This window comes from Coregonus clupeaformis, unplaced genomic scaffold, assembly GCF_020615455.1.
Source record: "Coregonus clupeaformis isolate EN_2021a unplaced genomic scaffold, ASM2061545v1 scaf0018, whole genome shotgun sequence".
Classification (NCBI taxonomy): Eukaryota; Metazoa; Chordata; class Actinopteri; order Salmoniformes; family Salmonidae; genus Coregonus; species Coregonus clupeaformis.
In genome coordinates, this window is record NW_025533473.1 from 515,508 (window position 1) to 535,113 (window position 19,606).

The 19,606-nt window shown below is 43.9% G+C and overlaps 1 protein-coding gene across 1 annotated transcript; it reads left to right on the forward strand.

The window, feature by feature from the left end:
* Nucleotides 1-3,283: 3,283 nt before the first annotated feature.
* Nucleotides 3,284-13,564, forward strand: LOC123483060 (zinc finger protein 660-like). The gene is made up of 5 exons (XM_045212477.1): nucleotides 3,284-3,903; nucleotides 4,852-5,093; nucleotides 5,604-5,802; nucleotides 12,391-13,117; nucleotides 13,546-13,564. Exons 1-5 carry the CDS (start codon nucleotides 3,519-3,521, stop codon nucleotides 13,562-13,564), a joined length of 1,572 nt encoding a protein of 523 aa, XP_045068412.1. The 5' UTR covers nucleotides 3,284-3,518.
* Nucleotides 13,565-19,606: the final 6,042 nt, after the last annotated feature.

The window sequence follows — 19,606 nt, forward strand, 5'->3', positions numbered from 1 at the left end:
TTTTACTGTTAAAGGAGACTATGCCAATGCCATACATCCTAAGACTTGTGACAGACAGGTAAAAGCAGACCATATGGTACATAGTGGCATGTATTCATGGATGCCAAGGGAAGCCAGGCTTCCCCAAATATTTGACCAATAAAAATAAATAAATAATAAGATAATTTCGGAAGTGGCTGAATCTCACCGGAGAAATCATCCAAGCGAGGGAAACAGCGCCCCTCTGTCTCAATATGTGTAGCCCATCTATCTGATGCTGTCTGGACCAAAAGAGTATAACATGTTGCCGCCGTAGCATTTGATTGATTGATGCCAGAAAGCATTTGGCCTCCCTTCATAAAAAAAGTATAAAATAATTATCCAATCAGCGTTGAGCTGAGCTCAACTGTGGATTGTCCTGGCACAGCAAAACGCCCCCTCAAGGGAGGCGAGTTTGGCTCCACACCACTCAAATCACATCCAACGCAAAACGCAATTGTCAGAAAAACATGTTTCTGGTCTGCTTGTGTTGTTGTCCTGCAGTAGCTAGCTTGCTAAATCAGCCTTTTCCTAAACCATGGATGGAGATGGGGATTTGGACTTATGGTTTTGACTTAATTCTCCGTACAGGTCAATGATTATGACAGTGATTCTGATTCAGATATTGTGCCACCGGCCTGAGATGATTGAAGTTCAATATGTAGCCAAGATGTAGCCTAGTAGGCTCACGTTAACTAGCTAGCTAACTTAGCTGGTTCATTGTTGTCCATGCCAGGAAGTTAGGCTAGCAAGCTAGGGAGCCTATGACAACAAAAACTAAAAGCGTACTGTATGACAGAGCCCTAGACCGTTTTGCCAACATGAAAGAGTGGAGGATGGCATAGGCTTTCAACTAATCTAGAAGTAGAGTGAGTAAACATTTATGTTTTACTTGTGTGTGCATGCACACACACATACATAGACAGAAATCAGGACCATGGACAGCCACATGATATTTAGCAACATTGATTGGATTAAATTGCTTTTAGTATCTTGAAGTTTTCACTGTATTATAGCCTAGTTGATTTGATGACGTTTAAATGTTATAGTTGAAATGGTGCTGGAATAGCGGAGGCAGTGCTCCTGTTGTCTTTGTGCTGACTTGCGGTAACTCCGTGGTTCTAAATCAGTAGTTGTTTGGTAAACTGTCCAAAACATTAACTTGCTTGATCATGCTATAGCTGTCATCAAGGCAAAGGGTGGCTATTTGAAGAATCTCAAATATAAACTATAATTTGATTTGTTTAACACTTTTTTGGTTCCTACAGGATTCCATATGTGTTATTTCATAGTTTTGATGTCTTCACTATTATTCTACAATGTAGAAAATAGTAAAAATAAAGAAAAACCCTTGAATGAGCAGGTGTTCTAAAACTTTTGACCGGTAGTGTATATGTAATTTCAAAATGGTCTGAGAAGAACAACATTGGTAGGGAACCGCACAAACCTCATTGCTACAGAATTATTTGTAATGTTGCATAGGCTTACATGTTTAAAGTAATGTTTAAAAAAAAAAAATCTGAGTTGTCGGTCTCAGCTTGAATTTTGACTCAGAAAGTGATCTTGACTCAGAAAAGGTTGATGACCACTGTTACATTTACATTTACGTCATTTAGCAGACGCTCTTATCCAGAGCGACTTACAAATAGGTGCATTCACCTTATAGCCAGTGGGATAACCACTTTACAATGTTTTCTTTTTTTTGGGGGGGGGGTAGAATGGGGGGGGGGGGTAGAATGATTACTTTATCCTATCCCAGGTATTCCTTAAAGAGGTGGGGTTTCAAATGTCTCCGAAAGGTGGTGAGTGACTCCGCTGTCCTGGCGTCGTGAGGGAGCTTGTTCCACCATTGGGGTGCCAGAGCAGCGAACAGTTTTGACTGGGCTGAGCGGGAACTATGCTTCCGCAGAGGTAGGGGAGCCAGCAGGCCAGAGGTGGATGAACGCAATGCCCTCGTTTGGGTGTAGGGACTGATCAGAGCCTGAAGGTACGGAGGTGCCGTTCCCCTCACAGCTCCGTAGGCAAGCACCATGGTCTTGTAGCAGATGCGAGCTTCAACTGGAAGCCAGTGGAGTGTGCGGAGGAGCGGGGTGACGTGAGAGAACTTGGGAAGGTTGAACACCAGACGGGCTGCGGCATTCTGGATGAGTTGTAGGGGTTTAATGGCACAGGCAGGGAGTCCGGCCAACAGCGAGTTGCAGTAATCCAGACGGGAGATGACAAGTGCCTGGATTAGGACCTGTGCCGCTTCCTGTGTAAGGCAGGGTCGTACTCTCCGAATGTTGTAGAGCATGAACCTACAGGATCGGGTCACCGCCTTGATGTTAGCGGAGAACGACAGGGTGTTGTCCAGGGTCACGCCAAGGCTCTTCGCACTCTGGGAGGAGGACACAACGGAGTTGTCAACCGTGATGGCGAGATCATGGAACAGGCAGTCCTTCCCCGGGAGGAAGAGCAGCTCCGTCTTGCCAAGGTTCAGCTTGAGGTGGTGATCCGTCATCCATACTGATATGTCTGCCAGACATGCAGAGATGCGATTCGCCACCTGGTTATCAGAAGGGGGAAAGGAGAAGATTAGTTGTGTATCATCAGCGTAGCAATGATAGGAGAGGCCATGTGAGGATATGACAGAGCCAAGTGACTTGGTGTATAGCGAGAATAGGAGAGGGCCTAGAACTGAGCCCTGGGGGACACCAGTGGTGAGAGCACGTGGTGCGGAGACAGCTTCTCGCCACGCCACTTGGTAGGAGCGACCGGTCAGGTAGGACGCAATCCAAGAGTGAGCCGCACCGGAGATGCCCAGCTCGGAGAGGGTGGAGAGGAGGATCTGATGGTTCACAGTATCAAAGGCAGCAGACAGGTCTACATTGTATTGCATTGGGGACTATAGATGGGGCGGAGTGAAAAGCCAGCATTAGCCCCCCTCCAAAACTAACCATATTTCATCCCACTTTAGCTGAGACAGGTAGAAAAGTTCTCTCTACAGCTGAATATTCTCAACATCCCAGTATCAACATTGTATTTTTTTAAATTATTGGTGTTCAAAAAGGTTTTTAAAACCATATTTTTGATTTGTTTTAATAAATTACTCATTTTCTTGTTGTCACAAAGGGTGGCCATTGATTAAAATTCAATATCTTGTGAATGAGTTATCCACATTGCAATGTTTTAAAATGCGCGCTTTTATTTAGGTTTCGACATTACCATACAAACGTGACGTCATGGATTGTGCTGCTGGCAGAATACTAGTAGAAGAAGACGCTTCTTCAACAACAACAACACCACGGCTACTGATTCAACCACCTCTGTAGCCAACATAAAACCGACCCATTGCATCTTTTTAGACACTTTCTTTTGTGTAGCTACATGAATATCAGTGTTTTAAACACAATTCTGATAACGTATGTACTAGTTGATTTAAACGTAATTTGCTATTTAAGATTGATACTGAGCCTAGCACTAGGGTAGTCGCTCGTGCTAGCTAGCTAACATCCCCGACCATGAGCTCTCAAAGCTACTCCCCGCCTGCTAAAAACGAGGTCTGCTGGACAGAGAAAGAACCTCTGGGGCTGAACATTGTCGTAAAAGAAGAAGAGGACGATACAGTAAAAGGAGAGGAAGAAGCTTTCAGAACGATAAAGGAGAAAGAGGAGCCAATCACATTGAAAGAAGAAGAGGGGGTTGTTATAGTGAACGAAGAGAAAGGACCTTTTGTAGTGAAAGAGGAGGCTGTTATAGTGAACGAAGAGAAAGGACCTTTTGTAGTGAAAGTGGAGACTCTCACATTGAAAGAAGAAGAGGAGGATTGTATAGTGAAAGAAGAGAAAGAGGAAGAGATTGCGATCTCAATAAAAGAGGAGGAAGGAGAGGAGACTGAAGACACCAGTGAGTATTGTCACAGATAGAACAAGGTGTTGTCTAGAAGGGATACAGCTTTTGTCAAAATTGACTTTTCGTAGCAGGTTTAGGAGAACTTATGCAGCAGGTTAGGATAATTAATGTAGCAGGTTAAGGTTAGGAAAAGGGTTAGGGTTAGCTAAAATGCCTCAGAAAATCTACTTTTGACGTCAATCTGACAAAAGCTGTATCCCATCTAGACATTACTATAGAACAATGAGCCAGATGTTTCACCAGATGTATAAATCTGAAGCATCTGTTTGGAATTTCCATTCCCCATAAATTATGGTGAGGAGAGGACGGAAGCCCAGTGTCCGGCAGTGGGAGAGTATGGAGTGAGATGGAACTGGGCCGACATTCAGCTAATTTTCCAAATTGACGAAACATTTAATCTCAATACAGTTCTCTGTTCCCAAAACAAGAATATGTTACGAACAGAGTTGTACGTTTTGTGGACTTTACCCTTTGCCAAAGTTGGAGAAAATGGTGGTGTTTAGGTGTGCAAGGGCGAATAGAGTTATTGCACAGACGCACTTCACCGAGTAGGCATACCATAATGGAAATATGCATGTTAGAACACGCCAATGGCTCTGTCCACCTCCTTGCTTGTTCTGCCCACTATGCTTCATTTTATCCCATTGGAAACAACAGACTGTGGTGTATCTTGGGTTAGTTATACAAATCTTTGGTATTGTCTTAAAAACAGGGGCACAAACTGTGCAGTTGTTGAACCGATGTGTGGTTTTAGAGGCATTCTACTGACCTCCGTTTTTTATTAATTCGTTTTTCGTTTTCGTTTAGTTTGTATTCAGAGTTCGCTCGCCAATTGCTCTCCGACTGAAGGTCCTATGATGAAGAGAGTGATATGCCTGGAATCAGGTAGAGAGCAAGCGACACCCTTTGTTTGTACCAATAGTCAAACTCTTCCCTTTACAGAGCCAAGGCAAAATGCTGTTTCCTGGCCCTCCCAGGGCTCTATAGTGAAAGAGGACATCAGAAAGATACAGGAAGAATATAGGTTGGCACCCATGAGTCCCAGCCAGACTGTTGATTGTGACGACAATGCTATTCACTGCAACAAAGAATGGGACGTGGAGGACAAGGATTGGTTTCCTAGCAACCGGCTGGAGGTGGACTCAGCTCCAGGGAGGTACACAACAGAGCAGAGGGAGAGTGGCGTGAGTATTTCCCAGTCATTTAGTGTTTTGGTTCTCAACAGTCCTTCCTTGATTCCTCTCATTCTTGATTCTTCGACCTCCTTCTTTAAATACATTGGAGGAGAATATTTGAGGTTCCTCCAAATGTCCTATATAGCAGGTAGCTTAGTGGTTAAGAGCGTTGTGCCAGTAACCGAAAGGTCGCTGGTTCTAATCCCCGAGCCGACTAGGTGAAAAATCTGTCGATGTGCCCTTGAGCAAGGCACTTAACCCTAATTGCTCCTGTAAGTCGCTCTTAGCGTCTGCTAAATGACTAAAATGTAAATGTGAATGTAAATATATGTAAATGTGCTTGGCAAATAAAGGTGATTGGACTTTCTCTTTTAATGCATTTTGAGAAGGAGGTCCAGAGAATGAGAAGAATCAAAGAAAGACTGCTGAGACTTTTGAGAATTCAAAATTCCTTGACAGGTAGGAGATTGTTTCCCACCCTAAATTGATTCTGTCATTATTTACGTATGTGTTTTCCAGGACAAGTCTTTCCCACCCCCCTCCCCTCTCCCGGAGTTCCCAGGTCGTGCCTCTCCCGCTAGTTCCTTACTGTGGGGTCTGAAGAGGGTGTCTGTGCGGCTGGTCGATTGCAGGAAAACACCGGGGCTGAGTGGAACTGCGAGAGAAGGAGATGAAGAGGAGGAAAAAGGAAAGGGAGATTCAGATTCGATGTCATCAAGTAAGAACAATGGTGTGTGTGGATTAGACTACAATCTTTTTCTGTAACAGTTCATTGATTGATCAATATTTATTAATTGACCCATATTTGCAAAACGTAGCTATTCAGTGTTGATTAGCAGCTCATCTGTCAGGGCTCAACAGCCCAACCATTTTGGTCTCAAATGCTCCTAAATATGTTGCTGTGCAACCCAGAATTTTTATTTGGGAGCACCAGTACGCTTAGAAAAAAAATCACCCAGATTACTTTTCTGTACTGCAGCCTCTGAGTGCCATAGCGAATACACTGAGTACACTGAATGCTTGCACCATTACTACAGAGAAAACCACGTCTTTCTAGCCCAAGCCATTCAAAATGTAGGACCCATATTACCAACGCTTTTTTTTTCTTCTTTCTATCGCAAATTGGCGGGACTGCATTTTACATTCATAAACCATGTCGCAGGCCATTCTAAAACTACTCACGAGCCGCTTTTTGATAAAGTAATTGGTGTAGCGTGGACAACAAAGGAGAGGGAACCCACAGTACTTGTCTTCACATGTCTATACCACATGTGGATAGGAAGCTATTAAAAATGGGAATTCTAATGTATGTTTCACGGGTTAAGGACATCGGTGACCTTGCTTCAAGTGATGTTAGCTCTCTAGGTCAGCGGTTCCTAACCTTTTCTGTTCCGGGAACCACCAAATCACCTTCAAAAGCTCTTGAGCTCCACCATTCCGTAGTCAATTTTACGTTAAATATTTCAGCAGTCAAATTTAGAATGAATTTTATCAGTGAATGTATGTAACATATTAAAGGCCTATATTTAGCAAATGCGTGTTCCGTATGCTAATTGTCTTCACAATAGACAAACATAGGCTCGTTCTGTTCAGAACAACCCAGGGTATGACGCCATGTGATCTTGTAACTGCACATCAAACATAGTGATCATAAACGTTGACACTGTACACTGAGTGTACAAAACATTCGGAACATCTTCCTAATATTGAGTTGCAGCCCCTTTTGTCCCCAAAACAGCCTCAATTCGTTGGGGCATGGACTCTACAAGGTGTTGAAAGCGTTCCACAGGGATGCTGGCCCATGTTGACTCTAATGCTTCCCACAGTTGTGTCAAGTTGGCTGGATGTCCTTTGGGTGTGGACCATTCTTGATACATATGGGAAACCGTTGAGTGTGAAAAACCCAACAGTGTTGCAGTTCTTGACACACTCAAACCGGTGTGCCTGGCACCTACTACCATACCTCGTTCAAAGACACGCACACAATCCATGTCTCAAGGCTTTAAAATCCTTCTTTAACCTGTCTCCTCCCCTTCATCTACACTGATTTGAAGTGGATTTAACAGGTGACATCAATAAGGGATCATAGCTTTCACCTGGATTCAGCTGGTCAGTCTGTGTCATGGAAAGAACCCTAACCCTAACCTTAATGTTTTGTACACTCAGTGTATATGACATGAGTTGTATGATATGGAAGTGTGAAGTGCACATTTGGACTCACGGGTGTTTGGTTTGCTTGTATGACATCAAAGCAGTATTTATTATAATCCTCAACGTCTCATCTTTCAAATACATACTCTTTAATTTACAGCATTTCCCTCACTCAGACAACAAAACATTTGCAAAAGCTGTCCAATTAGCGGGAGGGATGGGGGGAACCTTCTTGTTGTGCGAGGTGCTCATGTTCAGAACAGCTGTCAGTCAAAACCAATACAGCGCTGTGGAGCGCAGAGCCAGAGCTCTGACATCATGTATAGCATGTTACTGTACAGCCACTGCGTTCCAATTTAGGCATTTATCAGCGCCCAAATCTGCCATTTTTAACCTGTAAACAAGTACAAGTGTAAAGGGTTAAAGTAATGACAATACAGTTTTTTTTGTCAAGTTTTTCCGGGGCAGGCTAACTCCACTGTAACCTGAATGAAGTGTTTGAGGTGTGAGTTAAGGACCAATCAAATCAGATTCCCTCCCTGTAGCACAGAAGGCTCTATTTTCTGGCGTTAAAGGGCAATTCTACCACTTTTCAACCTCATTCATTATCTCCAGCACCAAACCAGTTTCTACATATGTGATCTGTGGTTAAAAAGATAAGAAGAAAGGTCCTAAAAAATGCTTCGCTGTGACATCACAGAGTAGGATTAAAATAGGGAAGGGCACGGTTATACGAATATCCGAAGGAACGTTAGTATTCGTTACTTGCGTGTATTCATTTTTGAGAAGGAATAAAATATAGGCATCTTTTAATGAAAAGGCTTTGTCCAAAATTGTATTAAATTGTCTATGTGACATTGCTACATACAAGGATTGACCATGACATTAGACATCTTAATAAAACAACAGTTGTATGACAGTTTTTATGAGTGCACCCCATAAAAAAGACGTACTGGTAGTCTACACACTTTTCACGCATGTAGCTTGTTATTGTCGGTCAATCAAAGCAGCACTACTGTCAGAAGCTCCATGTGTAGCAAGCGAAGTGGGAGATTTGTAATCAATGTAACATTTAATTACAATTAAGGGAATTAAGTTGACTAAATGAGAAGGAGTAGGCTACAATGATCAACCAACAGATAGACTGTTGTTTAATAATTGCTAGCTAGCTAGCTGGCTAAATAACTTAGCTGGCTAGTGTAGCTATCTAGCTTCTTTACATCGATTTGATGCAGTCAAGACAGACACTACCAGATGAGATGATAGATCAATCAATCAATCAATCAATTTTATTTTATATAGCCCTTCTTACATCAGCTAATATCTCGAAGTGCTGTACAGAAACCCAGCCTAAAACCCCAAACAGCTAGTAATGCAGGTGTAAAAGCACGGTGGCTAGGAAAAACTCCCTAGAAAGGCGAAAACCTAGGAAGAAACCTAGAGAGGAACCAGGCTATGAGGGGTGGCCAGTCCTCTTCTGGCTGTGCCGGGTGAAGATTATAACAGAACCATGCCAAGATGTTCAAAAATGTTCATAAGTGACAAGCATGGTCAAATAATAATCAGGAATAAATCTCAGTTGGCTTTTCATAGCCGATCATTAAGAGTTGAAAACAGCAGGTCTGGGACAGGTAGGGGTTCCATAACCGCAGGCAGAACAGTTGAAACTGGAATAGCAGCAAGGCCAGGCGGACTGGGGACAGCAAGGAGTCACCACGGCCGGTAGTCCCGACGTATGGTCCTAGGGCTCAGGTCTCTCAGTTGGCTTTTCATAGCCGATCATTAAGAGTTGAAAACAGCAGGTCTGGGACAGGTAGGGGTTTCGAACCGCAGGCAGAACAGTTGAAACTGGAATAGCAGCAAGGCCAGGCGGACTGGGGACAGCAAGGTGTCATCATGCCCGGTAGTCCTGACGTATGGTCCTAGGGCTCAGGTTCTCAGAGAGAAAGAGAGAACGAGAGAATTAGAGAGAGCATACTTAAATTCACACAGGACACTAGATAAGACAGGAGAAGTACTCCAGGTATAACCAACTAACCCCAGCCCCCCGACACATAAACTACTGCAGCATAAATACTGGAGGCTGAGACAGGAGCGGTCCCGGAGACACTGTGGCCCCATCCGAAGAAACCCCGGACAGGGCCAAACAGGAAGGATATAACCCCACCCACTCTGCCAAAGCACAGCCCCCGCACCACTAGAGGGATATCCTCAACCACCAACTTACAATCCTGAGACAAGGCCGAGTATAGCCCACAGAGGTCTCCACCACAGCACAAACCAAGGGGGGGCGCCAACCCAGACAGGAAGATCACGTCAGTAACTCAACCCACTCAAGTGACGCACCCCTCCCAGGGACGGCATGAAAGAGCACCAGCAAGCCAGTGACTCAGCCCCTGCAACAGGGTTAGAGGCAGAGAACCCCAGTGGAGAGGGGAACCGGCCCGGCAGAGACAGCAAGGGCTGTTCGTTGCTCCAGAGCCTTTCCGTTCACCTTCACACTCCTGGGCCAGACTACACTCAATCATATGACCTACTGAAGAGATAAGTCTTCAGTAAAGACTTAAAGGTTGAGACCGAGTCTGCGTCTCTCACATGGGTAGGCAGACTGTTCCATAAAAATGGAGATCTATAGGAGAAAGCCCTGCCTCCCGCTGTTTGCTTAGAAATTCTAGGGACAATTAGGAGGCCTGCGTCTTGCGACCGTAGCGTACGTATTGGTATGTACGGCAGGACCAACTCTGAAAGATAGGTAGGAGCAAGCCCATGTAACGCTTTATAGGTTAACAGTAAAACCTTGAAATCAGCCCTTGCCTTAACAGGAAGCCAGTGTAGGGAAGCTAGCACTGGAGTAATATGATCAAATTTCTTGGTTCTAGTCAGGATTCTAGCAGCCGTATTTAGCACTAACTGAAGTTTATTTAGTGCTTTATCCGGGTAGCCGGAAAATAGAGCATTGCAGTAGTCTAACCTAGAAGTAACAAATGCATGGATTAATTTTTCTGCATCATTTTTGGACAGAAAATTTCTAATTTTTGCAATGTTACGTAGATGGAAAAAAGCTGTCCTTGAAACAGTCTTGATATGTTCGTCAAAAGAGAGATAACCTATCGCAGTAACACATTTGTCTAACTTGCGCAAGTCAGTTTGGCTATTTTCTCTGTCAGATGCACAATGCCACAGATGAGATGTCTAAAGTTTTGAGGGAGCATGCAATTTGCATGCTGACTGCAGGAATGTCCACCAGAGCTGTTTCCAGAGAATCTAATGTTAATTTCTCTAGCATAAGCCGCCTCCAACAACGTTGGACAGCTGATGAAACTGTGGGTTTGCACAACCGAAGAAGTTCTGCACAAACTGTCAGAACCGGTCTCAGGGAAGCTCATCAGCGTGCTCGTCGTCCTCACCAGGGTCTTGACCTGACTGCAGTTCAGCGTCGCCACCTTCAATGGCCACTGGCACGCTGGAGAAGTGTGCTCTTCACAGATTAATCCCGGTTTCAACTGTACTGAGCAGATGGCAGACATGTGGACGAGCGGTTTGCTGATGTCAACGTTGTGGACAGAGTACCTCATGGTGACAGTGGGGTTATGGTATGGCAGGCATAAGATATGGACAAAGATCACAATTGCATTTTATCCATGGCAATTTGAATGCACAGAGATACCGTGACGAGATCCTGAGGCCCATTGTCGTGCCATTCATCCGCCACCATCACCTCAAGTTTCAGCATGATAAAGCACGGCCCCATGTCGCAAGGATCTGTACACAATTCCTAGAAGCTGAAAACGTCCCAGTTTTTCCATGGCCTGCATACTCACCAGACATGTCACCCATTGAGCATGTTTGGGATGCTCTGAATCGACGTGTACGACAGTGTGTCAAGTTCCCGCCAATATCCAGCAACTTTGCACAGCCGTTGAAGAGGAGTGGGACAACATTCCACAGGCCACAATAAACAGCCTGATCAACTCTATACGAAGGAGATGTCGCGCTGCATGAGGCAATTGGTAGTTACACCAGATACTGACTGGTTTTCTGATCCACGCTCCTAGCTTTTTTCAAAGGTATCTGTGACCAACAGATGCATATCTGTACTCCCAGTCATGTGAAATCCATAGATTAGGGCCTAATTAATTTATTTCAATTGACTGATTTCCTTATATGAACTGTAAAATCTTTGAAATTGTTGCATGTTGCGTTTCTATTTATACAATAGAACATTTTTCGGACCCCCCCCCTCGAACCTATAATGCTACCGCCAGTGTTAAGATTTACTATTGCGTTAAGTTTGATAAAATAGAGCTCAGAGTGCGTTATCACCCCCTTCATTCTCTAGACAATTAAATATTTGATTAGTAAAATGTTATTGTGTAAAAAAACATTCTAATACATATCACACTACACATTTAGTAATGACAGGATGCATTTGAAACTTCATGCACATTAAAACTTTCGTATGAATAAAATTAAATGAGTGGGAAAGAAGGTGCTTGTGTATTGATAAGCACACCAATAATGGCATTATGATACGCGTAATAAAAGAAAGACGGCACTTCTAATAGCATATTTCCCACCATAGCCTGCTGAATTTGCAGGATAACTTTTATTTTAATTTAGTCAAAAATGAAAATGTGTCACTGTCTCGCCCATGGATCGCCGTTTTCAGTTTTGTCTCAATAAAGAGTTTGGCGTTCGACTCACTAGGCTGTCCACGTGCTACATGGACAAGCAGTTACATGCCTGGCTGGAGTTAGTGGCAGCTGCAGGATCAATATCGACCATCGTAACATGGATGAAGCCTGAACTGGAATCTGAAGCTAACTGAAGCTGGCTAGTTTTAAAATACCATAAGTAGCTCTAGCTAGCATTGTAATATACCCCTCAGAACCCCAAATGTAAGCTTGTTTTACTTCATTGTTTGTATACAATGTAATTGTAATCCATTAGGTCTAATAAATGCATAACAGTCAAGTTCAAAAGTGTTTTTATTAGGCTACAAAACACTACAGCCACTCTGTGATGACGGGCGCTGCTGTTTTTATTGATGGATCTAGTCTGGATTAAACCTCATAGGAAGGCAGTTTTATCATGTGGAGGTTTCATTCAGGTCTCTGTTTAGTATTTAACTAAACACTCTGTTTGTCTTTGGCAGGAGAGAGACTAGAGTCTCAATTGAACAGCGGAAAGTGTACTTCAGGGGAACCAGACCCAGAGACGCCCAAACCAGCGAGACCACACCACTGCTTGCAGTGTGGAAAGAGTTTTACTAAGTTACGGAACCTAAAAGATCATGAAAGAATACACACAGGAGAAAAGCCTTACCACTGCTCCCAATGTGGAAAGAGTTTTACTCAGTCAGGGCACCTGAAAACGCATGAGAGGACACACACAGGAGAAAAGCCTTACCCCTGCTCCCAATGTGGAAAGACTTTTACCCGGTTAGGGCACCTTAAAGACCATAAGATAACACACAAAGGGTTGAAGCCTTACCACTGCTTTCAGTGTGGAAAGGGTTTCACCCAGTCAGGGAACCTGAGAGCGCATGAGAGAATACACACTGGGAAAAAAACCACACACTGTGTAGAGAGGCCTTTCCAATGCGCTCAGTGTGGAAAGAGATTTATCCGGGCAACACATCTGAAAGAGCATAAGAGAACACACACAGGAGAAAAACCATTCCAATGTTCTCAGTGTGGAAAGGGTTTTACCTGGTCATGGACCCTGAAAGACCATGAAAGAACACACACAGGAGACAAGCCTTTCCAATGCTTCCAGTGTGGAAAAAGTTTTACCCATTTAGGGAACCTAAAAATGCACAAGAGAATACACACAGGAGAGAAGCCTCACCACTGCTCCGTGTGTGGAAAGAGTTTTACCCAGTTAGGGCACCTGAAAACACATGAGAGGACACACACAGGGGAGAAGCCTTTCCACTGCTCCCTGTGTGGAAAGAGTTTTACTGAGTTAGGGAGCCTGAAAAAACATAACAGAATACACAAAGGCGAGAAGCCTTTCCACTGCTCCCTGTGCGGAAAGAGTTTTACCCAGTTAGGGAGCCTGAAAACACATGAGTGGACACACACAGAAGAGAAGCCTCACCTCTGCTCACAGTGTGGAAGGGGTTTTGTTGAGTTAAGGGGCCTGAAAGCGCATGAGAGAATACATACAGGGGAAGAGAAAACATACCACTGTTCTCATTGTGGGAAGGGTTTCGGGCGATCAGGGCATCTAAAAGTACATGAAAGAACACACACTGGCGAGAAGCCGTATCAGTGCTCCCAGTGTGAAAATACATTTTTCTCATCAGGGGACCGGAAATCACATGAGAGAACACACTTAGTAGAGAGAAAGAGGCCTTTCCAATGCTCTCAGTGTGGAAAGAGATTCATCCAGTCATCTCATCTAAAAGATCACACGACAATACACACAGGAGAAAAACCATTCCAATGCTCTCAGTGTGGAAAGGGTTTTACCAGGTTAAGGAGATTGAAAACCCATGAGATGACACACACAGGAAATAAGCCTTTCCAATCCTCCTAGTGTGAAAAAGCTTTTACCTGGTTAGGACACCTTACAATGCATGAGATGACACACAGGGAAGAAGCCTTTCCGCTGCTCCCATTGTGGAAAGAGTTTCACCTAGTCAAGATACTTGAAAAAAACATGCGCAAACACACTCTGCAGAGAAGTCTTGAAAGTATCCACACTGCAGAGAAATATATATTTCTCCCAGTGTGGAAAGCTATTTTCCAGTTTGGGCACTTGAAAGACCATGAGGAAACAGGGGAGTTGCCTTACCATTGCTCCCAGTGAGCGCTTTCACATCACATAAACTTAACATTCATGAGTTACACACAATGCTCCTATACATTCTTTTTCCTGAGAATGTGTTTTTGTTTATACCACATGAAATCAAATTGTACAAGTGTACACAAAAATACATTTGTATGTTTTAAAACACGAATTGAACTTGGAGTAAGTCAATTTCAATATAGAGTAAGTAAGTTTTAATGCTCTGTGATTAAATTATACTTTTTCAAACTGTGTGTGTTAATCAAGTGCTATTTGCATGTGATGCATTTGCTCTGTTGTTTATGTTTGCATTGCATATGTACAGTGGGGAAAAAAAGTATTTAGTCAGCCACCAATTGTGCAAGTTCTCCCACTTAAAAAGATGAGAGAGGCCTGTAATTTTCATCATAGGTACATGTCAACTATGACAGACAAAATGAGAAAAAATAATCCAGAAAATCACATTGTAGGATTTTTAATGAATTTATTTGCAAATTATGGTGGAAAATAAGTATTTGGTCAATAACAAAAGTTTCTCAATACTTTGTTATATACCCTTTGTTGGCAATGACACAGGTCAAACGTTTTCTGTAAGTCTTCACAAGGTTGTCACACACTGTTGCTGGTATTTTGGCCCATTCCTCCATGCAGATATCCTCTAGAGCAGTGATGTTTTGGGGCTGTCGCTGGACAACACAGACTTTCAACTCCCTCCAAAGATTTTCTATGGGGTTGAGATCTGGAGACTGGCTAGGCCACTCCAGGACCTTGAAATGCTTCTTACGAAGCCACTCCTTCGTTGCCCGGGCGGTGTGTTTGGGATCATTGTCATGCTGAAAGACCCAGCCACGTTTCATCTTCAATGCCCTTGCTGATGGAAGGAGGTTTTCACTCAAAATCTCACGATACATGGCCCCATTCATTCTTTCCTTTACACGGATCAGTCGTCCTGGTCCCTTTGCAGAAAAACAGCCCCAAAGCATGATGTTTCCACCCCCATGCTTCACAGTTAGTATGGTGTTCTTTGGATGCAACTCAGCATTCTTTGTCCTCCAAACACGACGAGTTGAGTTTTTACCAAAAAGTTATATTTTGGTTTCATCTGACCATATGACATTCTCCCAATCCTCTTCTGGATCATCCAAATGCACTATAGCAAACTTCAGACAGGCCTGGACATGTACTGGCTTAAGCAGGGGGACACGTCTGGCACTGCAGGATTTGAGTCCCTGGCGGCATAGTGTGTTACTGATGGTAGGCTTTGTTACTTTGGTCCCAGCTCTCTGCAGGTCATTCACTAGGTCCCCCCGTGTGGTTCTGGGATTTTTGCTCACCGTTCTTGTGATCATTTTGACCCCACAGGGTGAGATCTTGCGTGGAGCCCCAGATCGAGGGAGATTATCAGTGGTCTTGTATGTCTTCCATTTCCTAATAATTGCTCCCACAGTTGATTTCTTCAAACCAAGATGCTTACCTATTGCAGATTCAGTCTTCCCAGCCTGGTGCAGGTCTACAATTTTGTTTCTTGTGTCCTTTGACAGCTCTTTGGTCTTGGCCATAGTGGAGTTTGGAGTGTGACTGTTTGAGGTTGTGGACAGGTGTCTTTTATACTGATAACAAGTTCAAACAGGTGCCATTAATACAGGTAACGAGTGGAGGACAGAGGAGCCTCTTAAAGAAGAAGTTACAGGTCTGTGAGAGCCAGAAATCTTGCTTGTTTGTAGGTGACCAAATACTTATTTTCCACCATAATTTGCAAATAAATTCATTACCAATCCTACAATGTGATCTTCTGGATTTTTTTTTCTCAATTTGTCTGTCACAGTTGACGTGTACCTATGATGAAAATGACAGGCCTCTCTCATCTTTTTAAGTGGGAGAACTTGCACAATTGGTGGTTGACTAAATACTTTTTTTCCCCACTGTATCTTACAGAGTGTGGCTTTTAGGGAATGTGAAAAAATAACTGAGAAAAATGTACAATTCATATACTAACTGTAGGCCGATTTATTCATATTCAGAAGGGTGTACTGCAAAGCAGGATCAATACTTTAGTCATGGATTAACTATGTATCGATTGTCTGGTTCATTAAGAAATCTAAACATAGGTATGCAAATGTGGTTGTTGATTTATTCAGACCATGCCCATTTCACCCCTATCTTTCAAAAAAAGTTAGCTGGCTAACTCATTGATCCTGCTTTGTTGTATACCCCCTCAGGTCTAAGTCTGGAAGAGTGGTGGAAAAAGTACCCAATAAAAGTAAAGATACCTTAATAGAAAATAAATCAAGTAAAAGTGAAAGTCATCTAGTAAAATACTACTTGAGTAAAAGTCTAAAAGTATTTGGTTTTAAATATACTTAAGATTCAAAAGTAAATGTAATTGCAAAAATATATCAAAAGTAAAAGTATAAATCATTTCACATTCCTTATATTAAGCAAACCAGAGGACACAATTTTCTTGTTTTAATTTTTTTTTACGGATAGCAAGGGGCACACTCCAACACTCAGACATAATTTACAAACAAAGCAGTTGTGTTTAGTGAGTCTGCCAGATCAGAGGCAGTAGGAATGACCAGGGATGTTCCCTAGATAAGTGTGTCAATTGGACCATTTTCCTGTCCTGCTAAGCATTCAAAATGTAACGAGTACTTTTGGGTGCCAGGGAAAATGCATGGAGTAAAAAGTACATTATTTTGTCTAGGAATGTAGTAAAGTACAGATACCCCAAAAAACGACTTAAGTAGTACTTGAAAGTATTTTTACAACACTGTGCCCATCCATGTGGTACCGTTTGTAAAACATGCAGTTGCATTGGATTTATTAGTCCTGGTTCCTGTCAAAGGCTTAAGATGAACATGTTTTGCTGTTTAAGCTCTGAATATCAATTCCACAAGTTTATCAGGCTTTATCTTGAGTTTATTTGCCATGAGAATTTATGTGTTTACACAGTGGGAAATGGAGATGTATTTTCTTCGCTATAATCAGCTAGTCAAAAATTCAGGGAGAAAGTCTTAAACACTTATTATCATGAAAATGTCCCGGACAGCAGTTGTGAGTAGCCTTTGTGATGGACATTTTAATGTTTGTGCTTTTCTATTCTATACATTTCTATGTTCTATGTTTGTGCTTTTCTATAAACCAATTTCTGTGTTCATGCAAGTGACTGACTGAAGGAATCCTAACTATCAATAGTTGCAATTTGGCAGTACGCCCAGACCTTTGTTTTGAGAACAGAATAAATCTCAGTTCCAAAGTCTCAGCTTAGAGAGAAGAAGCCTTGTGAGGTATTGGTCTGTCACATTTAATGAACCAGTATTGGTCAGTCACATGAATGAAACAAAACGCTAATGATGAATTAATTATGCTAAATCATGCAAATATAACTTGTCTGTGTATAGCCATATGTAAGACAACTGCTGGGACTGCCCCAGCAGAGCTCATGGTTGACGTGTACATATGGTGCATTGAGTTGGTTGGAACCTCTCCAGTGCGCTGACAATAAACAATTATTCATTTAAGACTGACTTCGAGTGTCCCTAGTGGTAATTTCCACGACATGGTATAGAATTTCCACAACAATTTGGCGTCACAAAATATATTATTGATTCTGCCTGCGGAGCTTTCCAGTGGGGGTCTGCGAGGAAAACCGGTGGCGCATTTCATGAAGCGTGAGGGAAATTCCCATCTGACCAAAAGAGGACGAGGACCCGCCCAGACCGGACCCTTACTGTGAGCTGCCCAGGAGGAGACACATAATCTGCGAACAATTGAGGGACGGCAACTGATTTCAGTAAATCAATTTAAATGAATTTGTAAAAAAATAAATTTTAAATAATAAAACCAACGAAAAGAAACATAAAAATGTAGAAGGAGGGTACCATTAGCCTACAAAATAACACAAGGTGTTTTTGAATACGGTTTGTTATATACAGTGGGGAAAAAAAGTATTTAGTCAGCCACCAATTGTGCAAGTTCTCCCACTTAAAAAGATGAGAGAGGCCTGTAATTTTCATCATAGGTACACGTCAACTATGACAGACAAAATGAGAAAAAAAAATCCAGAACATCACATTGTAGGATTTTTAATGAATTTATTTGCAAATGATGGTGGAAAATAAGTATTTGGTCACTGTCACACTCTGGCTCCAAGGACTGTGTGTTAGAGCCAGGGTGTATTTCATTTGGTGGTGTTGGGTTGGGTGAGTTTCATTTGTTTGTGTTTTTGGTGATTGGTTCATGACTCCCAATCGGAGGTAACGAGTGTCAGCTGTCGGCTCGTTATCTCTGATTGGGAGCCATATATATTCTGTGTGTTTTCTCCTGTGTTTTGTGGGTTATTGTTCCGTGTTCAGTCGTGTCACTGAGGACTTCATTATCGTCATTTGTTGTTTTTTTACGTGGTTGCTTTATAAATAAAGTCATCATGTTCACTCCACGCGCTGCGTATTGGTCCGCTCCTTCCGACGATCGTGACAGAATAACCCACCATAAAGGAACCAAGCAGCGCGTCCAGGAACAAAGGGTCTGGACATGGAAGGAACTGGTGGAAGGTAAAGGGTCCTGGACTTGGGAGGAGATCCTAGATGGTATGGATCGCCGACCATGGAACGAGACGGTGGAGAGGCGACGGCGAGAGGAGCAACGGCATCAGCAGGGCCATCATCGTCGGAAGGACGAGAGGCAACCCCAAGAAATTTTTGGGGGGGGGCACATGGCTTGGGCGACGGAGCAGCAGGAGGCTGCCACAAGGCAGAGTCAGAGGGCTGCCAGGTTAAGGGGGCTGACGGAGGCAGAGAAGGGATGGATTCAGTGGGCTACCAGGTCAAGGGGGCTACTGGGTAAAGCAGGGAAGGAAGGTGTTGAGGCACGGCGTGAGGTACTGGGGTGTGTAACCAGTTCGGTCCGGCCCGTTCCTAGTCCCGAGGTGCAGCCAGTAGTGTGTGTTCCCCGTGCAGTACGGCCTGTTCCGGTCCCTCGCACTAAGTGTAAGGTGCGCGTCGCCAGCCCGGTTCGGCCTGTTCCTGCCATACGCACCAAGTATGCGGTGCGCGTCGCCAGCTCAGCCCGGCCTGTTCCTACTCACGCACCAGGGATACGGTGCGCTTCGCCAGCCCAGCCCGGCCTGTTCCTACTCCACGCACCAGGGATACGGTGCGCTTCGCCAGCCCAGCCCGGCCTGTTCCTACTCCACGCACCAGGGATACGGTGCGCTCGCCAGCCCGGCCCGGCCTGTTCCGGCCACTCGCACCAGGGATACGGTGCGCGTCGCCAGCCCCCGCCCGGCCTGTTCCTGCTCTCCGCACTAGGCGTGAGGTGAGTCCCCAGGGTCCAGCATGCCCTGTTCCGGCTCCCCGCACTAGGCGTTATGGGAGTCCCCAGGGTCCAGCATGCCCTGTTCCGACTCCCCGCACTAGCCCTGAGATGCGTGTCCTCAGCCCGGTACCTCCAGTTCCGGCACCACGCATCAGGCCTACGGTGCGTCCCCAGGGCCAAGCATGCCCTGTTGCTGCTTCCCGCACTAGCCCTGAGATGCGTGTCCTCAGCCCGGTACCTCCAGTTCCGGCACCACGCAT

Excerpts from the sequence above, each read along its gene's own strand:
- LOC123483060 (XM_045212477.1), top strand. The coding sequence starts at position 3,519 with ATGAGCTCTCAAAGCTACTCCCCGCCTGCTAAAAACGAGGTCTGCTGG. Across the intron at positions 5,094-5,603 it reads CAGAGCAGAGGGAGAGTGGC|GACAAGTCTTTCCCACCCCC; the intron begins GTGAGTATTTCC and ends TGTGTTTTCCAG. Across the intron at positions 5,803-12,390 it reads TTCAGATTCGATGTCATCAA|GAGAGAGACTAGAGTCTCAA; the intron begins GTAAGAACAATG and ends TGTCTTTGGCAG.